Raw genomic sequence first — 20,780 nt, forward strand, 5'->3', positions numbered from 1 at the left:
GAGACAATATATGATGCCATCAATGGCAGCTCCCAGATGTGAACATGTAGAAACACAGGGACCAGCAGAATCTTGTTTCATTCTGACTGATCTTACGCTTCTCTAAATTTGTCCGAGTGGCCTTGGATTATACCATGTATAGCAACTGAGGCTGCAACTACTCGGTAACACTACTTATGTGACTGAAATCCATATATGATGATTTAAATCAGGTTTGACAATAATTCTGAACTAGAGTAACCTGGACCCTTTGGGGTTATGTACTTGTATGCAGGGAAAATAAGCCATAGAAGGGCTCTCTATAGGGAACAGGGTCTGTTTTTTGGCCCAGCTATTGCACCCATAATTATTGGCAATAACACCACATATCAGCAGGTCAGTCAAAGCTCCCTTTATTGGGTCATAATGTATAATAAATTGGTCCTTCACTACCTTCAGGCTGCCTAATAAAAAGATCTATTGATCTTCCCTTGGAACTTACAGTTGACTGAGTCAAGACCTTGGGGGACAGGACTGAGGTTAATACTGCAGGTTGGCTTCATCCTGCTGTTGTGTCTGATAACAGCCTTCATTAATTGCTATATGAGACCAAATGAACAAATTTGGTAATGAATAAACAACCTGTCAGGTTAATCAGAGTAGCTGATGGAGTGGCATACTGATGTGAAAATTCAAGTTTGGCCAAGAACATGTCAGGCTGAGGAGCAGATTGTTGGAAGAGACTATCCACTATGGGCTCTGAGTGTCCCTGCATACTTACTGGGTATGCCAAGAATGCAAGGACTTTATCTTTACGTAGTCCATGTCCCAGGCTTGTGTTTACACTAAGCAATCTCAAAGTATGGGGTAATAACTCCTTTTGGACAAAGACCAGGATGTTTTTTGCTTACTACAAAAGCAGTTAATATCCCAAGCTCAGTCTTTCTGTCTTACAATATAACCCACTGTGTGCAGGCTTTCATCATGGGCCCTTTGTGTTCCTCCTGTGGGAACTAGAAAGATAAGGAACTGAATAAAACCAACATGAAGCTCTGGCTACAGCTTTTGCTGTGAATAATAGTCCTTTGTTTCTGACCCAGGTGTCTTGTGCTTTCTGTAGTATCCCATGAAACAGTAACAGACTAACTTGTTAGCTTATAAATAGGGCAAAATCTCAGACCATGCACAGTTATTGACAGACATCAGCTATTTTCTTCTTGGCAATAGCTGGCATTTTAGGCACCATGACTTGGCTAGCAATACATTTATTATTAGCATGACATATTATGAAAAATTATTTTCCAAAGACTTAGCCAGTAACACTACAAAAACAAAAAGCCCGTTAATTCCTGTGAATTTATCTGTGTGTGTCCATGTCCAGTAATTATTTCACTGTCTGTCTGAAGCACTAACAATACTAAATCCAGTGCTCGGCGCCACGCCTCAATCTTTGGTGTAACAACGTCATAAACTCTTGGAATCTGCTCCAATTTATTTGAAATGTCTGAATTTAAAATTCTACTATTTAGTTTACTATATTCATTCAAGATGTAAGATGAAGGAGAGCCAGAGTCTGTGGCATTTTGCAGATGATGCTGAATGTATGTGCTGGCTTCAAATTCTGACGAGTAATGGGCAGTATTATATAGGAGAGTTGAAAGGTATTTCTGCCATCCATTTGCCAGGAATTTAAGCACAGTTGGTCTGTATATTGCCAGAGATGAAGCCAGCCAAGAGGAAGTATTATGGAGCCACCCTGAGCAGGCATGGTTCTCGTTTTTCAGAGATTGCTCCGCAAGAATTTGAAGACAGCTAAGACACAAAAATTCAACTGCACCACCTCCAAGGAAGACCTTTTCCTCTTTTAGAGCATAATACAAACGATAGGCACATGTCCAGAACCTATCTTCTTTGGTTTGCATCTGTGCAGTAACTGGGTTAGTGAGCACAGCTGTAACCAAATTAATTCCTTCTGTTTTTAATAAGATTGCGATTCTGTTGTTCCCATCTACAACATCCAAGGGACTGCTTCTCCAGAAGGTCACACAGACCCCATTGCCCACACAATCTTCATTCACTTGTGTAATGTAGGCCACCTGTACTGCTCCTGCAGCTTCTGCAAAAGCCTGCATCACACTGCCATTCACTGAGCCAATTACCAACTGCTTACTGTTTAAAAATTTTTCAATTAAGCGTTCAGACACATTTCCTTGTACCAGGACAAGGTTCACATTGAACTGGATTAATACGTGTAATACGTGATTTGCCCACAGTTCTTCTGAGCTGTCTTCTTGAAGCTCCATGCTAGTTAATGCTGTTTTAATATTTACAGACTTATTAAATCCCAGGTGGCGATAATTCTCTGTGAGGTCACCCTCAATGAGAACTACTCGGAGAGGCTGATTCTGCAATTCCTTGATCACAGGAGTATTAGATACTGACACAACAGTGATATATCCTAGACAAACACAAGAAGTTGTTTCAGGTAAGCCTGGTAGACAGCAAGTACAAATTCTCGAAATGTCAAACATAAATGGTTTTATACAGTTGCCTTGTTGCACACAAGCATTCTGATATTGCAACTGTACTGCTTCTTCTACTAACTTCATGCTGCTGTGATCTCCGTGACTCAAGCCTACTGCCAACTCTACCAAATCGTTACATCTGTAAGTTTTGAGAGTAGCTGTAACATGTTCTTGAAATCCATCTGGTTTGCTTACCCATTCAGTATTATCTGTCCCATTAAAATGCCTACTGTGGATTAGTACTGACTTTCTGCAGCAGGTATCGGCAAGCAGGCTGTTTTTCAGAGTTTGTGATGTGTTCTTATCTGCTTCAACCTTAGCCTGAGGTTTAAAGAATTCAGATGATTTAAGAAGTCTCCCAGAAAGACTGGAAATGGTCAATGTTTGAGAGGCAACATCTCTGAGACCATGCTCTTCCTCTATCAAATCAGTATCTGAAGGGACCTGTAGAAAAGGACACAAACTTACACTAAATGTTTCAAGTTGAGGAAATGATTTTGTGCTGTCCATACAGTCAAATATATTGTGAACAGGTACTTGAAGAGAAACTACTTCTTCACTACAAAACTTTAAGCCTTCTGACATTACTGACACTATTACAGAAATGGGGACGCCAAGATGAAGACATTCTTCAACTGCACTGCTCCAAGCACCAACAAGAAACAAAAGAGTACTGGTTCCAGTTCTATATGTGTTATTTTGTGCTTGAACTGCTTCATTGAGAAGCTGTCCCACTGCACTGCTTAAATCCAAACTTTCAAGAAGCCTTACTGTTGAACTGATTAATACACTTTCATGACATTCTTCATCTATAATAAATTTGGATGATTTTAGTGGGCCTAGGAAAGTTCTTCCTGTTTCCGCGAATGATGAAAGTTGTTGAAGTCCCATGTGTCTTCTTTTGTTTATGACTCTGCAAGCCATCACCATGTATCATGATCTGCAAAGAAAATAAAAACTTGGAACTTCATTCAGTTTTTATTATATAGAAATAAAAATAAAATATGCTTCCTGCTTTTGAGGTACATATAATTTCCATTAAAAAAGGGTCACTGCAATGATATAGTATTATTATTCTATTAATGATAAAGGTATGGGGGAATGGAAGAGAAGGACTCCATCCAACAGAGGAAATGAAGCATGAGGGCCATAGGCAATGTTGCCAGAAGAAAGCAATTCTTGGAATGAGTCTTGAAAAATAACTGGAAAGAGTTACAAGTTGAAGGAGGCAGTAGTAAATGCACATATATGTGAAAAAACATAGTGTATTAGGGGAAATAGAAGTAGCCTCGTTTTATGAGAATATAAAAAATGTAGTGGAGCGGCTGGGCGCGGTGGCTCATGCCTGTAATCCCAGCACTTTGGGAGGCCGAGGCGGGTGGATTACAAGGTCAGAGGTTCCAGACTAGCCTGGCCAATATGGTGAAACCTTGTCTCTACTAAAAATACAAAAATCAGCCAGGCGTGGTGGCACGGGCCTGTTGTCCCAGCTACTTGTGGGGCTGAGGCAGAAGAATCACTTGAACCCAGGAGGTGGAGGTTGCAGTGAGCCGAGATGGTGCGATTGCACTCCAGCCTGGGCAGCAGAGTGAGACTCGGTCTCAGAAAAGAAACAAAACAAAATAAAACAAAAAAAACACGTAGTGGAGAACAGTAGGAGATGAAGCTCTAGAAGACGAAAGGAGTTGGTTTATGAAGGGCATTATGTGCCAGAGCAAGGAGCTTAAACTTGATCCTGTAATGGGAACCATTAAAAATTTTTTTTTTTTTTTTTTTTTTGAGACGGAGTCTTGCTCTGTCACCCAGGCTGGAGTGCAGTGGCCGGATCTCAGCTCACTGCAAGCTCCTCCTCTCTGGTTCATGCCATTCTCCTGCCTCAGCCTCCCGAGTAGCTGGGACTAAAGGCGTCCGCCACCTCGCCCGGCTAGTTTTTTGTATTTTTTAGTAGAGACGGGGTTTCACCGTGTTAGCCAGGATGGTCTTGATCTCCTAACCTCGTGATCCGCCCGTCTCGGCCTCCCAAAGTGGTGGGATTACAGGCTTGAGCCACCGCGCCCGGCCTAAATGTTTTTAATAAAAAAGATCACGAAACAACTTGATGTAGTGTTTGAAAACATGTACTCTAAACCTAGAAGTCTGGGTGTAAACTTAATCTTACTGCTTACTAGCTATATAGCCTTCAGCATGTTATGTACTTTATCCCTTAGTTTCCATATCTAAAAAATAGGGATAATAATAGAAGCTATTTCATAGAGTCATTATAAGGAGTGAATATAGTACTTAGAACAATATCTGGCACCGTGTTTTATGAGTTCTTGTTTTAATAACAATAATAATTGTAATGTTTTGGATATATTACCACTGATAACACTGTAGAGGACTGACTAGACAAGTACCAGACTGGAGGTAAAGAGGCCAATTAAGAATCTTCCATAGTTATCTAGGCGAGAAATGCGGAAGAGGGATGGAGGGAAGGGGATGGATTTGGTTACTGAATAGATTATAAAGAAAAAAAAATACTACTTAAAGGGAGGTTCAAGAGCAATTGTACTTCATCTGCATATTTCAGAATTCACATACAAAGTGAACAGAAAGTTACAAGAAAGACTTTAGCCCAATAAAAAGAATTCTCAACAAGGTACTCCTTAATTGAAAAGCTGTCTATTAATAAAATAACTTGCCTTGTGAGGTGTGAGCTCCCTGTTACTTAAAAGTGCCGGAGCTAAGGAGCTAAGATTATAGATGATAATCTATAGTAAAATTTTCTTTTCTAACTCTAAAACTTGATGATTCTTGGGGTAATATGTATCTTTTAAATGTCAAATATTAAACAGCAAACAACTAGACTTTTGCTTTTCCTCTAGTACTGGCCACATCACTGGTAATTTGTTTCTATAATACCTAAATTAATCCTTGAAGCTGAAGAGTAGCATAGTTCAAGATCTATCTTAAGGTCAACAGCAGGCCATAACACGATACAGGTTGAGCATCACAAATCTGAAAATCCCAAATCCAAAATGCTCCAAAATCTGAAACTTTTTGAGCACTGACATGACACCCAAAGGAAATGTTCATCAGGGCATTTCAGGTTTCAGATTTTTGAATTTGGAATATTCAACTGGTGTGATGGTTAACATTAAGTGTCAACTGCAGACTGAAGGATGCAAAGTATTGTTTCTGGGTGTGTCTGTGAGGGTGTTGCCAGAGGAGATTAACATTGAGTCAGCAGACTGGGAGAGGAAGACCCACACTCAGTATGGGTGGGCACCATCCAATCTGCTACCAGCATGGCTAGAAAATGCAGGTGGAAGAAGGTGGAATACGCTGGCTTACTGAGTCTTCCAGTCTTTATCTTTCTCCCGTGCTGGATGCTTCCTGCCCTTGAACATCAGACTCCAGGTTACACCAGGTTACTCCTGGACTTACACCAGTGGTTTGCCAGAAGGCCTTCAGCCACACATTGAAGGCTGCACTGTCAGCTGCCCTACTTTTGAGGCTTTGGGACTCAGATTGAGCCACTACTGGCTTTCTTGCTCCTCAGGTTGCAGATGGCATATCACAGGACTTCACCTTGTGATTATGTGAGTTAATTCTCCTTAATAAACTCCCTTTCATATACACATATATCCTATTAGTTCTATCCCTCTAGAGAACCCTAATACAACTGGTAAATAAATAATGCAAATATTCCAAAATCTGAAAAAATAAAAAATCTGAAACACTTCTGGTCCCACACATTTCAGATAAGGGATATGCAACCTGTATTCCTCAAGAGTAGCTTCCAATAGGCTTTTAAGGACTAAGGAAGAAAACTAGTACTGCCTAGGACAACAAATAATGAATTGTGTGAATTAAGCTTCAAATCCTCTTTTGTGAAATTTTCAATTCTGTAGAATAAAAATTCATAATATACTCAGGCATATCTCTACACAGCATCAAAATGGAGCATCAGGCCAGGCACAGTGACTCACACCTGTAATCCCAGCACTTTGGGAGACCAAGGCAGGCAGATCACTTGAGGTCAGGAGTTCAAGACCAGCCTTGCCAACATGGCGAAACCCCATCTCTACTAAAAATACAAAAATTAGCTGAGTGTGGTGGTGCATGCCTGTAATCCCAGCTACTCAGGAGGCTGAGACATGAGAATCACTTGAACCTGGGAGGCGAAGGTTGCAGTGAGCTGAGTGAGGTTGCCCACTACACTCCAGTCTGGGTGACAGAGCAAGACTCCATCTCCAAAACAAAACAAAACAAAACAAAAAACAAAAAACAAAATGCAGCATCAAAATATACTTTAGGACTCTAACTTCAACAATCCTGAGACCCATTATGTCTTCCAGCTAACATCTTATCATGTTTGGTTGCCCTTCCTTCACCTCTAACCCCCATATTATCAATTCCCTATTTACCTGGTTTAAATTCCATTTGTTAATTATTGCAATCACTCCATTGCACATATAACATGCCCTCAAATTCCTTGCTCCTCTTTCTTTTCATCTTACTCACCTTGCAAAGCTACTAATCTTGATGAAATTCAACCTTGTCTACTCCATGCTTGCCCTGGTGCAGCTGAAAATAAACAGAAAAACATAACCATGCTCATTAGTGGCATTTTAAGTTCATGGACCTCAAACCTCAAGTGCCCCTTAATACTGCCTAGCAACCTATTTCCCTAGTCCATGTATCTTTAAATTTTTTTTTATAAGATTGCTTTCTGTGATCTATTTAAGAAAGTTTTACCTACTCCTAAGCAGAATATTTATTCTTCTATATTTCTTCTAAAAGCTTTATGGTTGTAGTCTTTAACTGAAGTGAAACTCATTTAACATAAAGGTAACCATTTTAAACTGTACAATTCAGTGGCATCTAGTACACTCACAATGTTACACAACTACCACCTCTATTTACCTCCAAAACATTTTGATCTCCCAAAAAGAAAACTCTATTAGCCATTAAGCAGTCTGTTTCCTTCTCCCCCAGATACTGACAACCACCAATCTTCTGTCTCTATGATTTACCTGTTCTGGATATTTATAGAAATGGAATCATATAATACGTGACCTTTGTGTCTTTCATTCAGCATGTTTTTGAGGTTCATCCACGTTGTAGTATTAGTACTTCATTTTTATGGCTGTAGTTATGTATCACATTTTGCTTATCTGTTCACCGACTGATGGATATTTGAATTGTTTCCACTTTTCAGCTATTGTGAAGAGTGCTTCTATGAACATGTGTATGTAAGTATGTGCTTGAGTGTTCATTTCCAATTCTTTTGGTTATATACCTAGGAGTGGAATTGCTGGGTCATGTGGTAATTCTTTAACTTTTTTTTTTTTTTTTTAAGAAATATTTCATTTTATTTTACTCTTTCAGCCATGAGTATTCCAAGGAAATGCAAGCTCATGAAATTTAGAAATAATACCAAATGTGAATAAGACCAGCTTTAGAGGTTGCACGGCATCAGCTGAGTATGATTGTCTGGAATCATTTTTGGCCTTCTCAGTTTGCCAAGACAGGTGTACCATTTGGTCATGTAACAATTTCTGTGGTAACTTTCCAGGTTGAAGACAGTTGTCATAGAATGGTGATGCCCAAACAACTGAAATGGTCATAGTACACAAAGGAAAACATTACCAGGTGATAAAGACTATTTGTTTATTATGAGACTAAATGGTAAACCAGAGTATATCCCATTATATATTATAGCACTACAAACATTCCTAGTCATTCCTTCATTTCATTCATTCATTCATGCATTCAGTGAGTACTTCTTAAGCACCTACAGCGTACCAGAAAGCACTGTGTTAACTGCTGGGATTACAAAGACAAAGATTATACACACTCTGCCCTCAAGGAGTTCCCAATCTAATTGTGCAGAGAGATATGGAAATGAAGCATAAAAATTCATCGTAAGGAGTGCTGAGAACAAAAGTCTGTTCAAAGCAAGACACAACCATGGATTATTCCACCACAGGTTCAATGGGAAAAGAATGTGGCATTTCTCCTCCTCTTCAGAATAATGAATGCTTGACATAGCTTTTGTCACTGTCTTCTAGTTCCAGTGTTACAAGGGAGATCCCCAGTATTACAATGAGTCACAGCGAACCTAGAAATGATTAGCATTCTTTTTATTTTTATTTTTTAGACAGGGTCTTGCTCTGTCACCTAGACTGGAGTGCAGTGGCATGGCTCACTGCAGCCTCGACCTCCTGGGCTTGGGTGATTCTCCCACCTCAGCCTCCCAAGTAACTGGGACTACAAGTGCATGCCACCGCACCCAGCTAATTTTTGTATTTTTTTTTTTGAAGAGATGGGATTTTGCCATGCTGCTCAGTCTGGTCTCGAAGTCCGAGGCTCAAGTGATCCTCCTGCCTAGGCCTCCCAAAGTGCCGGGATTACAAGTGTGAGCCACCACACCCAGCCAGCATTCTTAATGTTTATTTACAAAGGTATTTCTCTGTCAAAGTCTTCATTCACTTAAAGAAAACCATTTATGATGAATCTTAAAGAAAGCATGCTCACATTTGCCTTTTATTGCCAGATTTCTCTACTTGGCCTTATAAGGCCCAAATGGTAGGGGCAGGTCAGGAGCAGGGACATGGGGCGTGTTCTAATAATATATGCTAAACACGTAGGGGAGACAGCTTGTCATTGAAGATGTGCCTGACTGCCACTGAGCTTCGCCCCTATACTCACCCAACAAATAATGAGGAGCTACCCCTAACTCCCCACATCCCCATGCCCTCCAAAGCTGTCTACATGGGCTGCTCTGTCCTTGGCATGTGCCCTTGAGGGTTGATCCCACTTGGCCACACAAAGGTTTATGCTCTAGGGTCTTTGAAAGAGAGATTCCTGCTCTTCAACTTTCAAGCCTAAGCCTTAACGTTTCAAGGGCTGCTTCTTCCTCTGAAATAACTTGCTTTCACTGGTCATTCATGATTTGGGTGAAAAGGCGAAGTCTCTCATTCTCGGTTGCTTAATGCAAAAGGCCTGACTCATATTTCCTATAGTGTTGTGGGACATCCAGCCACAGGCATGAAAAAGAGGAGCAAATATCTTTAACTTTTGAATGAACTGTCAGTTTTCCATAATAGCTGAACATTCCCACCAGCAATGTATGAGGGTTTTGATTTCGCCACATCCTCACTGCATCAGCTTCCTAGGGCTGCCATACCAAATTACCATAAACAACTGGGTAGCTTAAAACAATACATATTTATTCTTTCACAGTTCTGGAGTCTACAAGCCCAAAATCAAAATGTTGGCAGGGCCATACTCCTGAAGGATCAAGGGAAGAATCCTTTCTTGCTTCCTCCAGGTTCTAGTTGCTCCTAGTGGTCCTGGGCTTCTGACTGCATAACTCTAACCTCTGCCTCTGTTTCATACGGACTTCTTATAACCCAGTGATACCAGTCATTGCATTTAGGGCCCACCTTAATCTAGTATGACCTCACTTTACCTAATTACATCTAAAAAGAACCTATTTCCAAATAAGATCACATTCTGAGATGCTAGAAGGACATGAATTGGGGGTAGCATGAGGGGGAAATAATCAGTCCAGTATACTCAACACTTGTCATTTTTGCTTTTGTAATATTTTGTAATATTATAGATATCCTAGTGAATGTGAAGTGGTATCTCACTGTGTTTTTGACTTGCATTTCCCTCATATTGAGCATCTTTTCATGTGAATTGGTCATTTGTGTATCTTTTTTGGAGAAATGTCTGTTCAAGTCTTTTGACCATTTAAAAACAGAGCAGTTAGTCTTTTGTTGGTTAAGTTGTAAGAGTTACTTATACATTCTGGACACTAGATCCTTATCAAACTATGATTTGCAAATATTTTCTCTCATTCTGTAAGTTAGTTTCCACTCTTTGGATTACGTATTTTGATGACCAAAAGTTTTTAGTTAGAAATTAGTAATCTAGGCCAGGCGCGGTGGCTCACGCCTGTAATCCCAGCACTTCGGGAGGCCGAGGTGGCAGATCACAAGATCAGGAGATCGAGACCATCCTGGCTAACACGGTGAAACCCTGTCTCCACTAAAAAAAAAAAAAAAATTAGCTGGGTGTGGTGGCAGGCGCCTGTAGTCCCAGCTACTCAAGAGGCTGAGGCAGGAGAATGGCATGAACCTGGGAGGTGGAGCTTGCAGTGAGCCGAGATCGTGCATTCCAGCCTGGGTGACAGAGGGAGACTCTGTCTCAAAAAAAAAAAAAAAAAGAAAGGAAGAAAAAGAAATTAGAAATCTAATTTACCTATTTTTGTTGTTGTTGTTTGATGAAATCTAATTTACCTATTTTTTTGTTTGCTCATATTCTTTGTGTCATATCTAAAAATCCATTGCCAAATCCAAGGTTATGAAGATTTATCCCAATGTTTTCTTCAATGAATTTATAGTTTCATCTCTTATATTTAGTTTTTTGACCCATTTTGAGTTAATTTACATATAAAGTATAAGGTAGGAGTCCAACTTTATTCTTTTGCATGTGGATATCCAATTGTCCCAGTACCATTTGCTGAAGAGACAATTCTTTTCCCCATGGAGTGGTCTTAGCATCTTTGTTAAAAATCAATTGGCCGTAGATGTCTATGGATTTCTGGACTCTCAGTTCAATTCCACTGTTCAATACATTCATCCTTATGCCAGTACCACACGTTTAAATTACTATAGCTTTGTAGTAAGTTTTGAAATCAGGAAGCATGAGATGCCAAATATGTTATTCCCTTTGTTTCAGCTTTAATATTTATGTTAATAAGTAATCTAACTTTGTAAATGGTGTGAGGTAGGGGTTCTTCTTTCCTCATGGATATCCAGTTGCTCCAAAATAATTTGCTGAAAGGACGAGCTTGAAAAGTTTGACTTTTGGGTTTTGTTTTTCATTTCGAACATGTTATGAAAGCTTACTAAGTATGAGGCATTTTACAAGTATTATGTAATGTAGTATTCACAACATGAGGGAGGTACTATAATCTATTTTAGTGATGTGGAAAATGAAGCAGAATAGTTACATAACATATACAAAATTTCACAGCTAATTTGTAAAAGGCTATGGACTAAAACCCAGGTTTGCCTAATGTCAAAACCTATGCTATTAACTACTATATAATTCTGCCTTTTAGCTGCCCCTCACCCAGCATGATAGTAATTCACCCTCTGTTCTTTAGAATCTTTTACTGAGTTTCCCTCTTCCAAACCTTTCTGCCTTCTTGCAAGCCTTATTCATACTCTTAACTTGTACATGTATCAGAGTCTCTGCTTATGATTTCCTTTCTATACTATGCTTAAATCACAAGATATTACTATGAGTAGAAAAGTCAGAGAGAACTTAGAGCAAATGGAAAAAGTCATGGGCTATTTCAAATTTAATCTGTATTTAATTTATGTGAAAAAGTTTCCTAGATATAAAAGGCATGAAATTATTTAAACAAAACTAATGTATAAGCAAAAAATCACATAAACCTTATATCAAAATCAATGTTCAAGATAAATCTGCCTTGGCATTTGAAAAAGCTATTCCAAGTTTTAGTAATTTTTAAAAAAAGTCTTAGTATTCTCAACTTTAGAAGAGCTCCTAAATTATTATTTTGAATAGGTTACAGTTGGCTCTAATTAACATAAAATAAAAACTCAAAACACAAATGCCCCATCCTCTAAGAGATTGGCTATAAAAAGGCAAAAACAGCAAAGGGGATAAAAAAGTGGATAATTTCAAAGATGATAAGTACTCCTGGCAACTCTTCTTGGCATTGCACAGACATAATCTGATTCTTGTCCTGCTATGCATGTCCTGTTATGCACCAATGTTTTCCATAAACAGTTCTCTGTTTTCACTACTTGCCAGCTTAATGTTTCTTTGACTTTCTAAGTGTGTAATGGAAGAGCAGAGTCGTGTAATGGAAGAGCAGAGTCAGACAACTTAACTGGAATTTTGACATCAGAAGTTTTCTTTTCCAAAGATTATGTCCAGTTTGTCTAAGGTACTCAGTTTAGAGTAATAAGACATGCAATGCTTTCAGGAGCTGCATTTTGAAAAATAACAATATTTTCTTGATGGGCATGACTAGCCTTTTCTTCATCTAAATCAACTGTTTGCTCATCTCCAGTCTATTCCCAATACAGAAGTCTAACCATGTCACTCTACTGTTTAAAAACCTCTAACTCAGAAAATAAAGCTTTATGCCTTTGACACAGGAGTTCCTTTTAGAAATGAACTCGTACGCTTTCACTCCTAGGCTCAAAATCTTGCAAGGCCTACCCATTTCACTTGGAGTCAAAGTCAAAGTCCTTACAATGCCCTAATTTTCTGCAGTCCTTTCTTTACCCCTCCAACTTTATCACTTACTATTTTATCCCTTGGCCACTTTGTTCTGGCCTCCTTTTTGTAATGCTTTGCATGTTCCCTATCTCAATGCTTCTGTTTTAGTTGTTCCCTCTTTCTGGAATGCTCTTCCCTAAGAAATCTATTGTCACATCACCTTCAAATATTTTCTCAAATTTTCTGCTTTTCAATGAGGCCTACCCTGAGCACCCTACAGAATACCACAAATCCTCTTTTCCCTCTGTACTCTGGATTTCTTCCATCTGTTCTACTTTCTTTTTTCCATAACATTTATTCCCTTATAAAATAGGATATCATTTACTTATTTTTTTTTTTTTTTTTTTTTTACAGACTATATCTCTCTCGGAATATAATTTCCAGGAAGGCAATTTTAGTCAATGACGTATATCCCGAGTACCTACAATATTGCCTGACACACAGCAAGTACTCTATAAATATTTGGTAAGTGAATTTTTTTCACCATATTTGTTACCCCAAATTTAAGAACAAAACTAAAGCAAGAGAAAACAGATGGCACTTTTAGTATTTCTCCAACATGAATATAAGTTTTAACCATCCTTGGAGTTGACCTGATTCCTATTTGGCACCGCCATAGTTGAGGCCCTTTAATTGCTTCCAATGAGAGTTCCTCCTTCATATGGTGGTCAGAATTAGCACTGAAAAAGCACAAACCTAAACAAATTACTCCACTGCCAAAAAACATCTATTTATCTTAAAAAAGAAAGTCTTTACTCCTTGGCTTGATATATGTGCCTTATATAATCTAACCTCAACCTAATTTATGACTCCTCTCCCACCTTTCCTTATAAACCTCATGATCTTGTCACACTAGAACATATCATTTATTTTCACTAAGCGATACTGAGTTGAATATTCTATATTTTCTTCATCTCCATGAATGCTATAGATCTTTCATGACCTAAGGCAAATGCCTCATTTCCTATCAGCCTTCTCTAATGCCCTGGGGTAGAGTTGTCCCTCCTATCTGTGCTCCCAAGGTACTTTCTATACCCATCTACTAAAGCAGATTAAAAATACCCTGTATTAAAAACATTGTATTATGTTTGAGTCTAGCTCCCCCACTAATCTGTAGATTCCTTAGTTATTCATCTTTTATATTCTACTTTTATTTCTTTTGAACTTACCCAGTAGTTGGCATAGTGCATGACATATAGAAAGCATTAAATACATTTGGGAGATTTAAGATTGCCTATGTGTTTAATGTTTTCCTGGATAACGATAATGTTCTAAAGTGCAGTTAGATTAGTTAATAGCTATTTTTCGAAACTAATTACATCCTACTCAAGATCTGGGAATTGGACTCTGAGCCTACAATTAAAAAAAACATTTTAACTAGTAGTAAATATTCCAAATATAAAAGCCTAAATCATAGCGTGATATAAAAATAGGTTAATATACTACCCAGCCTTTTAATTGTCATTAGATCAAACATGATCCAAGAGATCCTAGAAATTAGGATTGGGTTGAGTATATACTTGGTCACTATTCATTTCTGGGTCTAAGAAATCCCTTTAATAGTAGTATTAAAAATGAAATATATGGCCGGGAGCAATGGTTCACGCCTATAATCCCAGCACTTTGGGAGGCCGAGGCGAGCGGATCACGAGGTCAGGAGATCGAGACCATCCTGGCTAACACGGTGAAACTCCGTCTCTACCAAAAATACAAAAAATTAGCCGGGCGTCGTGGCGGGTGCCTGTAGTCCCAGCTTTTCGGGAGGATGAGGCAGGAGAATGGCAAGAACCCGGGAGGTGGAGCTTGCAGTGAGCCGGGATCTCGCCACAGAACTCCAGCCTGGGCGACAGAGGGAGACTCTGTCTCAAAAAAAAAAAAAAGTATATGACCTTGAAACTGATCAAGAGCAACTTTCCAAGTGAGATAAATGATGTGAAAAATCATATATTAAAGTGACATTTTACTTAACTCAAAAATTATCTTGAATTTACGCCATTTTAATTTTCACTGGGTAATTTCGTATGGAAAAATCACCTGCAATATGAGGATAACCTTACCTATTTTCCAGAAACCTAATGAGATTTTTATCAATGATTACAATACTTGCGTGTCTGTCTGGAATATAATATGAACAAGACAGGCTGATGGTTTTGGAAAATGTACCATGTTTCTACTTACTAAAGCATGAAAAGTGATTTGACAGAGTGCTTCAAGAATGCACTTTGCACTTGTTTTCCTTTCCTACCTTCAGGAAGATAAGTGAGACAAAAAAAAAAAACAAACAAACAAAAAACTAACGTTAGAATTCTTCCTGAATTCCTTTTTGAAGAATCCAGTATAATTTTTAGAAAATATTTACTCTAGAGAAGGCATTGTAGGAGGCATAAAAGGGGCCCGCATATGTGAGCAATTAAAAGTTAGAAGTTTTAAGATTCTCTCATTTCTTCATTCCCACCAGGAAGTCAGTGGTCCACCCTACCTCACTCTTTCTCCCCTGTCCTTTAAGCTGATTCCTGGCCAAATTCAGAATGGACAGAAGCAGTAAATCCGGCCCTCTGGACAAGAGATTGAGTTGGTTTACAAAAGTTTCACGAGTATCTAAGTCTAGGCCGTTACTGAATCAACTGGATAATCAGACTACCCGTGTCTGACTCTGAAGTGCAGATCAAGCTGACATTGTTGACAACTGGCTAGATCTTAGGTCTGGGCCAAGGAAATGGCTGGGGGCGTGTGTGTGTGTGTGTGTGTGTGTGTGTGTGTGTGTGTCTGTGTGTGTGTGTTGGGGTTGGGGGGCGGGGTCCAATAGTAATTATGGGTGGGGCCAAAGTCCTACCTTGTAAACAAATGCTACACGAAACATACGTAAAAACGTTTATCTATGTATGTAGTGAAGCTTTAAACACATCCCAAGACCCATGCTTATCCCCATACCCACGTCCCTCCAACGACACTGTTGCCCTATGCCACTGCTATACAGAAATTTTGGTGTCTACCATGCCAGAATCCCTGCCCAAAACAGGGAGGAGGTAAATGGCTGAAGGCCAAGCTCCAGGCACTGTGGAAAATGAGGAAAGTCTAGCGGCAAAAAGAAAGGGCAGTCCCCTCTTCCTCAAGTACTCCTAGCCACATGCTGGACCCATTCATCCCAGGCCCTCCAGGCCCTAGATTCTCATCCTTTCCCTGGCCCGAAGAGGACAGAAAAATCAAACACAACGGCTCCCACGTCTTCAGGAAAGACTTAGCTTAGCAGTCAGCGGAAGCACCTCACTACTAACCTCGCTCCTTTCTCCTGTCCTGCGGGAGGCTGGAGTTCCCGGCTTCCCACCGGCCAGACGCGATTCTGGCTGGGACAGCAACACCAAAAATGCCAGGGTTAGGGCGCCCCCTTCCCCGTCCGCAGTTTGCGCATGTGCGAAGAGGGGCTTCTGGTGGAGCCGAGGGTTAGTTGCTAAGAAACACAGTTGGATAGAAAAGTTCCGCTTAACGCCGGACTGCGAAAGGCGGGAACGTCACTCTATTGGTAGAGAGTAGAGAGAAAGGGCTGGTTTAAAGGCCTTCTTTTCTGTCCATTGGATGGACTGGATGTCAATCATTCAGGCTGGGTGGGCGGGGCTGAGAGAGGTCGGTGAGAGCGGCCTTAGCAACCGCTTGTGAGCTGTAACGACTTGGGTTGGGCGGGGCTGTCGGAGGTGACGCCGGGAGGTCCCGGCTGAGAGTGCCGGCTGGGGACATGGTGAGTGTGAAGCTGTAACCTTGTGCTAGGGCCGGAGCTGAAGTTTTTCCCCCAGAGCAAGGAAGGCTGCCCCTGGCAGCAACTGCATCCCTTCCTTACTCCTGTTGAGATTCATTATATAGTAGGAAATAGGTACTTTAATAGTTTGTCATCAATTATTCTGGTTCTGCTAACTATTCCAGTTATGTAATTTTTCTTTCACCCATATGTGTGTGTATTACAGACATCTAACTACCATACAAGTTCAGATCAATGGAAGAAAAGAGCAGCAAAAATTGAACGGAATGAATCCCAAAAGCAAGAAATTAAAGATGCCTTTAATTTATTTGATGTCGATAGGTCTGGAACCATCGATGTAAAAGAAGGTTCTGAAATTATTTCTAATTCTAAATCATTTTTAAAACCGTATTATTTGTGGCAATCTTTAAGGCTTTCTTTAACAGTAGTCTTCTGAAAGCTTGATATAGAGTCTCTTCAGTGCATATGGTTGCCCTGCGTTAACAAAACAATATCTTGTTAAGCATTTTAATTGTGCTTTATAAATGAGTAGGCAAAAGCCAGGGTGTAACAGTGATGTATCTGATGGCACAGTAGGATTGGAACACAGGCCTGCTGACCTAGTTTTCTATGTTTATGCTCAGTCCGTAATAGAAAAGAGAGAAGCTCTTAATAGGGCGTTAAAAAGCTTAAAATAAAATCATGGCATGTTATAATTTATTTTCTTCCTATTTCAGATTGCAATGTGGGCCTTAGGATTTGAACCAAAGGAAGAAGAAATTTTAAAAATGATAGCTGAAATTGATAAAGAAGGAATTGGCACCATTCGTTTTGAAGATTTTTTTGCCATTGTGAGTATAAAAATGATATAGTTGTGATTTTATTTTTCGAAGAAATACTAGCAATAACCTGCTACATTTTAGGGCTGCAGCAATCAGAGGTTTCATAGAGAAAGAATTGGAACTAGGTTTTTAAGGATGGGAGATAGGAAGAGCAAGATTAAATATGATTTCAGGGTAGTAATGAGAAGACTATGATGTGGAGAAGAGTTTTCTGTCAGGAAATAATGAGGCTATATTGCAGGATAGAGAGAATGGGGCCAGAATTTGGAAGCCTTGAATTCAGCAAACATGTATTGAGTGCCTGTTTTTGCCAGGCACTATTCTAAGGAGCATTGAAAGAGACAACCTTCCTGTTTTGAAGCTTACATTTTTGATAAAGGATCTGAATTACTAGGTTTAATAAGAGATGCATTCTCTACCACCCTGTGCCTCCTCCACTTCAGCAAGCTCTACATTTAAGCACCTTGAGGGCAGATGTGAGTACATAATTGTTAAAAGACCAATAAATAAAATCAGAACTCAGCTACTTGGCACATTGCTGCTTTAGACCCCAAGGATCTAGTAAGTCCAGCTTGATAAAATAAATAAATGAAAGACTATATAGTTGCTTCTTTTTTAAAAGAATAAAAAAGATGAAAAAGAAGAAATATTGAAGGCTTTCAAATTATTTGATGATGATGATACTGGAAGTATAACACTAACCAGTATCAAGAGGGTTACTCAAACTAGGGGAAAATTTAACATGATGAACTTCGGGTAGATTTTGCTTATTTTTATAATTATAATTTATAAGTAATTATAACTTATGTGATAATTTAGGATTATAATTCTAATTCTAGTTGTATTTATACATTTAAAATAAAATTTGGGTTTTGAATATGTGTTTGACTTCATTTATATCATTTTAAATGTATTTCATGTATTTACATTTTGTTTTACAGGAAATACTTGATGAAGCTGATCATGATGGAGATGGAAAAATAAATGAGGAAGAATTTTCAAGAGTGATGAAAAAGACTACTCTTTATTAATAGTGTTGTTTTGGTCCTTGTGGAAAATTAACAAATTTGTATTTGTTATATAGTTTTGTACTTTAATATCTGAATGTATTCATTTTAAGTTTTTAGTTTATATGTACACATTGGCTTCTTGATGTCTAATCCATGTAAGAAGTTACACATCTCTACCAGTATGTTGTTAAATCTACAGCATCAAGAAACAAAACATAATGACTTCTTTGAACCATTAATGCAAGAACAGTATTAATTCTACCTGCTCTTTTGAGAACCCTAGGTCACAAGGAGTTAGAATTTTTAAGTTTGATGAAGTTGGCTTCATATCCAAATGAATTTGGCAAACAAACCCTGTATTTTCCTTTTGTGCAACTCAAAAAAACCTGATGAACATTTGCTTTTTAGTCAGTTACTCAAATACGTAAAGTATTAAATGGAACTGTCTGGAAATATTATTTGCTAATTTTCTTCTTTTAGTTGTAAAGAAAATTCAAAACAGCATTTACATCACCCATATTTCCCTGTAAGTTTGACCCTATAGTGAGCACTTAATACCTCTGTGTTAGGACAGGTGGTGTAGGGAGTTTATTTTATTTTATTTTATTTTATTTTATTTTATTGTATTTATATATTTTTTGAGACAGAGTCTCCCTCTGTCACCCAGGCTGAAGTACAGTGGTGCGATCTTGGCTCAATGCAACCTCTGCCTCCTGGGCTCAAGCAATTCTCCTGCCTCAGCCTCCCTAGTAGCTGGGACTACAGGCACCCGCCACCATGCCCAGCTAATGTTTTGCATTTTTAGTAGAGACAGGGTTTCACCGTGTTAGCCAGGATGGTCTCAATTTCCTGACCTCGTGGTCCACCTACCTTGGCCTCTCAAACTGCTGGGATTATAGGCGTGAGCCACCGCGCCTGGCCGAGATTTTATGTGTTATCTCAGTTAACATATTACAAGTTGGAAGCTGATTGTATTAGCCCCATTTTACATACAAGAAAACTAAAGTTCAGAGAAGTTTTAAACATTCCCCAATTGCCCATTGATAATAAATAAAACATGGATTCCAAATCTTAAGTTCTTATTCTTCATTATACTGCTTCCCTATGGATAAAACTTTCAAGATAACTGTATATTTTCTAACTCATTTTCAATTCTGTGACTCTTCTAATTTCTTCCTTGTGAAAGGGCCAAACTGTTGGGAAATGGAATCCCATACATATAGTCTTTTAACTCCTACTCAGTTGTTTTGAGAGTGGGCCTTGGGCCTGGAACACTTCCTTTGAAGAGACTAAGAGTCCACAGGGTCTGTGCTGAACTTACCATCTTATATAGTAGTATCTTCTTCTGTTTCAGAGTCAATGTGTAGTCCTTTGCTCTGCTTAAGCGTGTGCAGCCATGTGCATCATATGGCATCTGACCAACCCCACTGCTCTGTCTCCTGTGGGGGAGGGGATGGGGGTCCTTCAGCACAAGAGGAGTGTGTGCAGGCCACGTACCCTGTGTCAGCTGCCAAGAGGGAGCCTCTGGTCAGGGGAGCCTGAAGTCCACTAGGGAAGCTGATCTTGCTCTGTCTCTTCTGTATGTGAGCAATGTGTGTTCCACCCGGTGTTTGACTGCATTGTTTTCCTTGGCGACTTTGAAACAAGATGCAGTGGACCGAAGTGCTCAGACTTCTGCTCCTGACAAATAGGCAACAGATGCCACTTGCTGCACACAAACACCTTCTGATAACCAAATTGTCTTTGGAGCAAGAAAGGCTCATAGCAAATGTAACTGTAGTGATACTACCTGGCTCATTTTTAGCGCAACTGAAATGAAAGCTGAAGGTTTTAATTTTGTCTTGTCAACACAGGAGACTTTATTTGATTGAAACTAGAATTGTATGTGCTCATGAGCATAAGTGTTTTCACAGTGTCTTTGATTTCTAATTATGTAACATTTCTTCTAGACCAGAGAAGAACTTGCCTATTAAATGTGTTTCATATGTGAAAATGTTAACCTTTAAAAGGTTAAAAGTATCCATGAACAAGTTCAAAAAGTTCTAAATAAAAGACTCCTTCCTATCGAAGCCCCAGATCTTCCTAAAGACAAGGATTTTTGCCACTTTTTAATGAGTTATTACAGAGAATGCATATTCATATGCACATGTATACAGAATAGTTTTTTCACAAATGATAGCATATTATACACACTGTGTATATTCATTTTTGCACAATATACTTGACAAATAGTTACATAACAATACATATAAAATATCTGTATATTTCATTCTAATGGAATGGCCATAGAATTCATTATATCAATTATTATATTTGACAGTCTTCTAAAGGTAGACAGTTTCCAACCTTTTGCTTAAATTAATACCCTTATACATAT

The 20,780-nt window shown here is 39.0% G+C and overlaps 1 protein-coding gene and 1 long non-coding RNA gene across 3 annotated transcripts; one reads left to right on the forward strand and one right to left on the reverse strand.

The window, feature by feature from the left end:
• Positions 1-375: 375 nt before the first annotated feature.
• BBS12 (Bardet-Biedl syndrome 12) lies at positions 376-16,316 on the reverse strand. Of its 2 annotated transcripts, XM_011978254.1 has the most exons (3): positions 16,097-16,278; positions 14,879-15,066; positions 376-3,444 (listed from the first exon to the last, which is right to left on the reverse strand). In XM_011978254.1, exon 3 carries the CDS (start codon positions 3,432-3,434, stop codon positions 1,302-1,304), a length of 2,133 nt encoding a protein of 710 aa, XP_011833644.1. In that variant the 5' UTR covers positions 3,435-3,444; positions 14,879-15,066; positions 16,097-16,278; the 3' UTR covers positions 376-1,301. The 2 variants fall into 2 exon arrangements, with proteins under 2 accessions (XP_011833644.1, XP_011833643.1); XM_011978253.1 differs by lacking the exon at positions 14,879-15,066 and having other exon boundaries at positions 16,097-16,316.
• A 221-nt stretch (positions 16,317-16,537) lies between these two features.
• LOC105538404 lies at positions 16,538-18,884 on the forward strand. Its single transcript, XR_001005894.1, has 3 exons — positions 16,538-16,686; positions 16,778-16,919; positions 18,335-18,884. It is a non-coding gene; the product is annotated as an uncharacterized LOC105538404 (long non-coding RNA).
• Positions 18,885-20,780: the final 1,896 nt, after the last annotated feature.

Source organism: Mandrillus leucophaeus, unplaced genomic scaffold (genome assembly GCF_000951045.1).
Source record: "Mandrillus leucophaeus isolate KB7577 unplaced genomic scaffold, Mleu.le_1.0 Scaffold191, whole genome shotgun sequence".
Taxonomy (NCBI): domain Eukaryota; kingdom Metazoa; phylum Chordata; class Mammalia; order Primates; family Cercopithecidae; genus Mandrillus; species Mandrillus leucophaeus.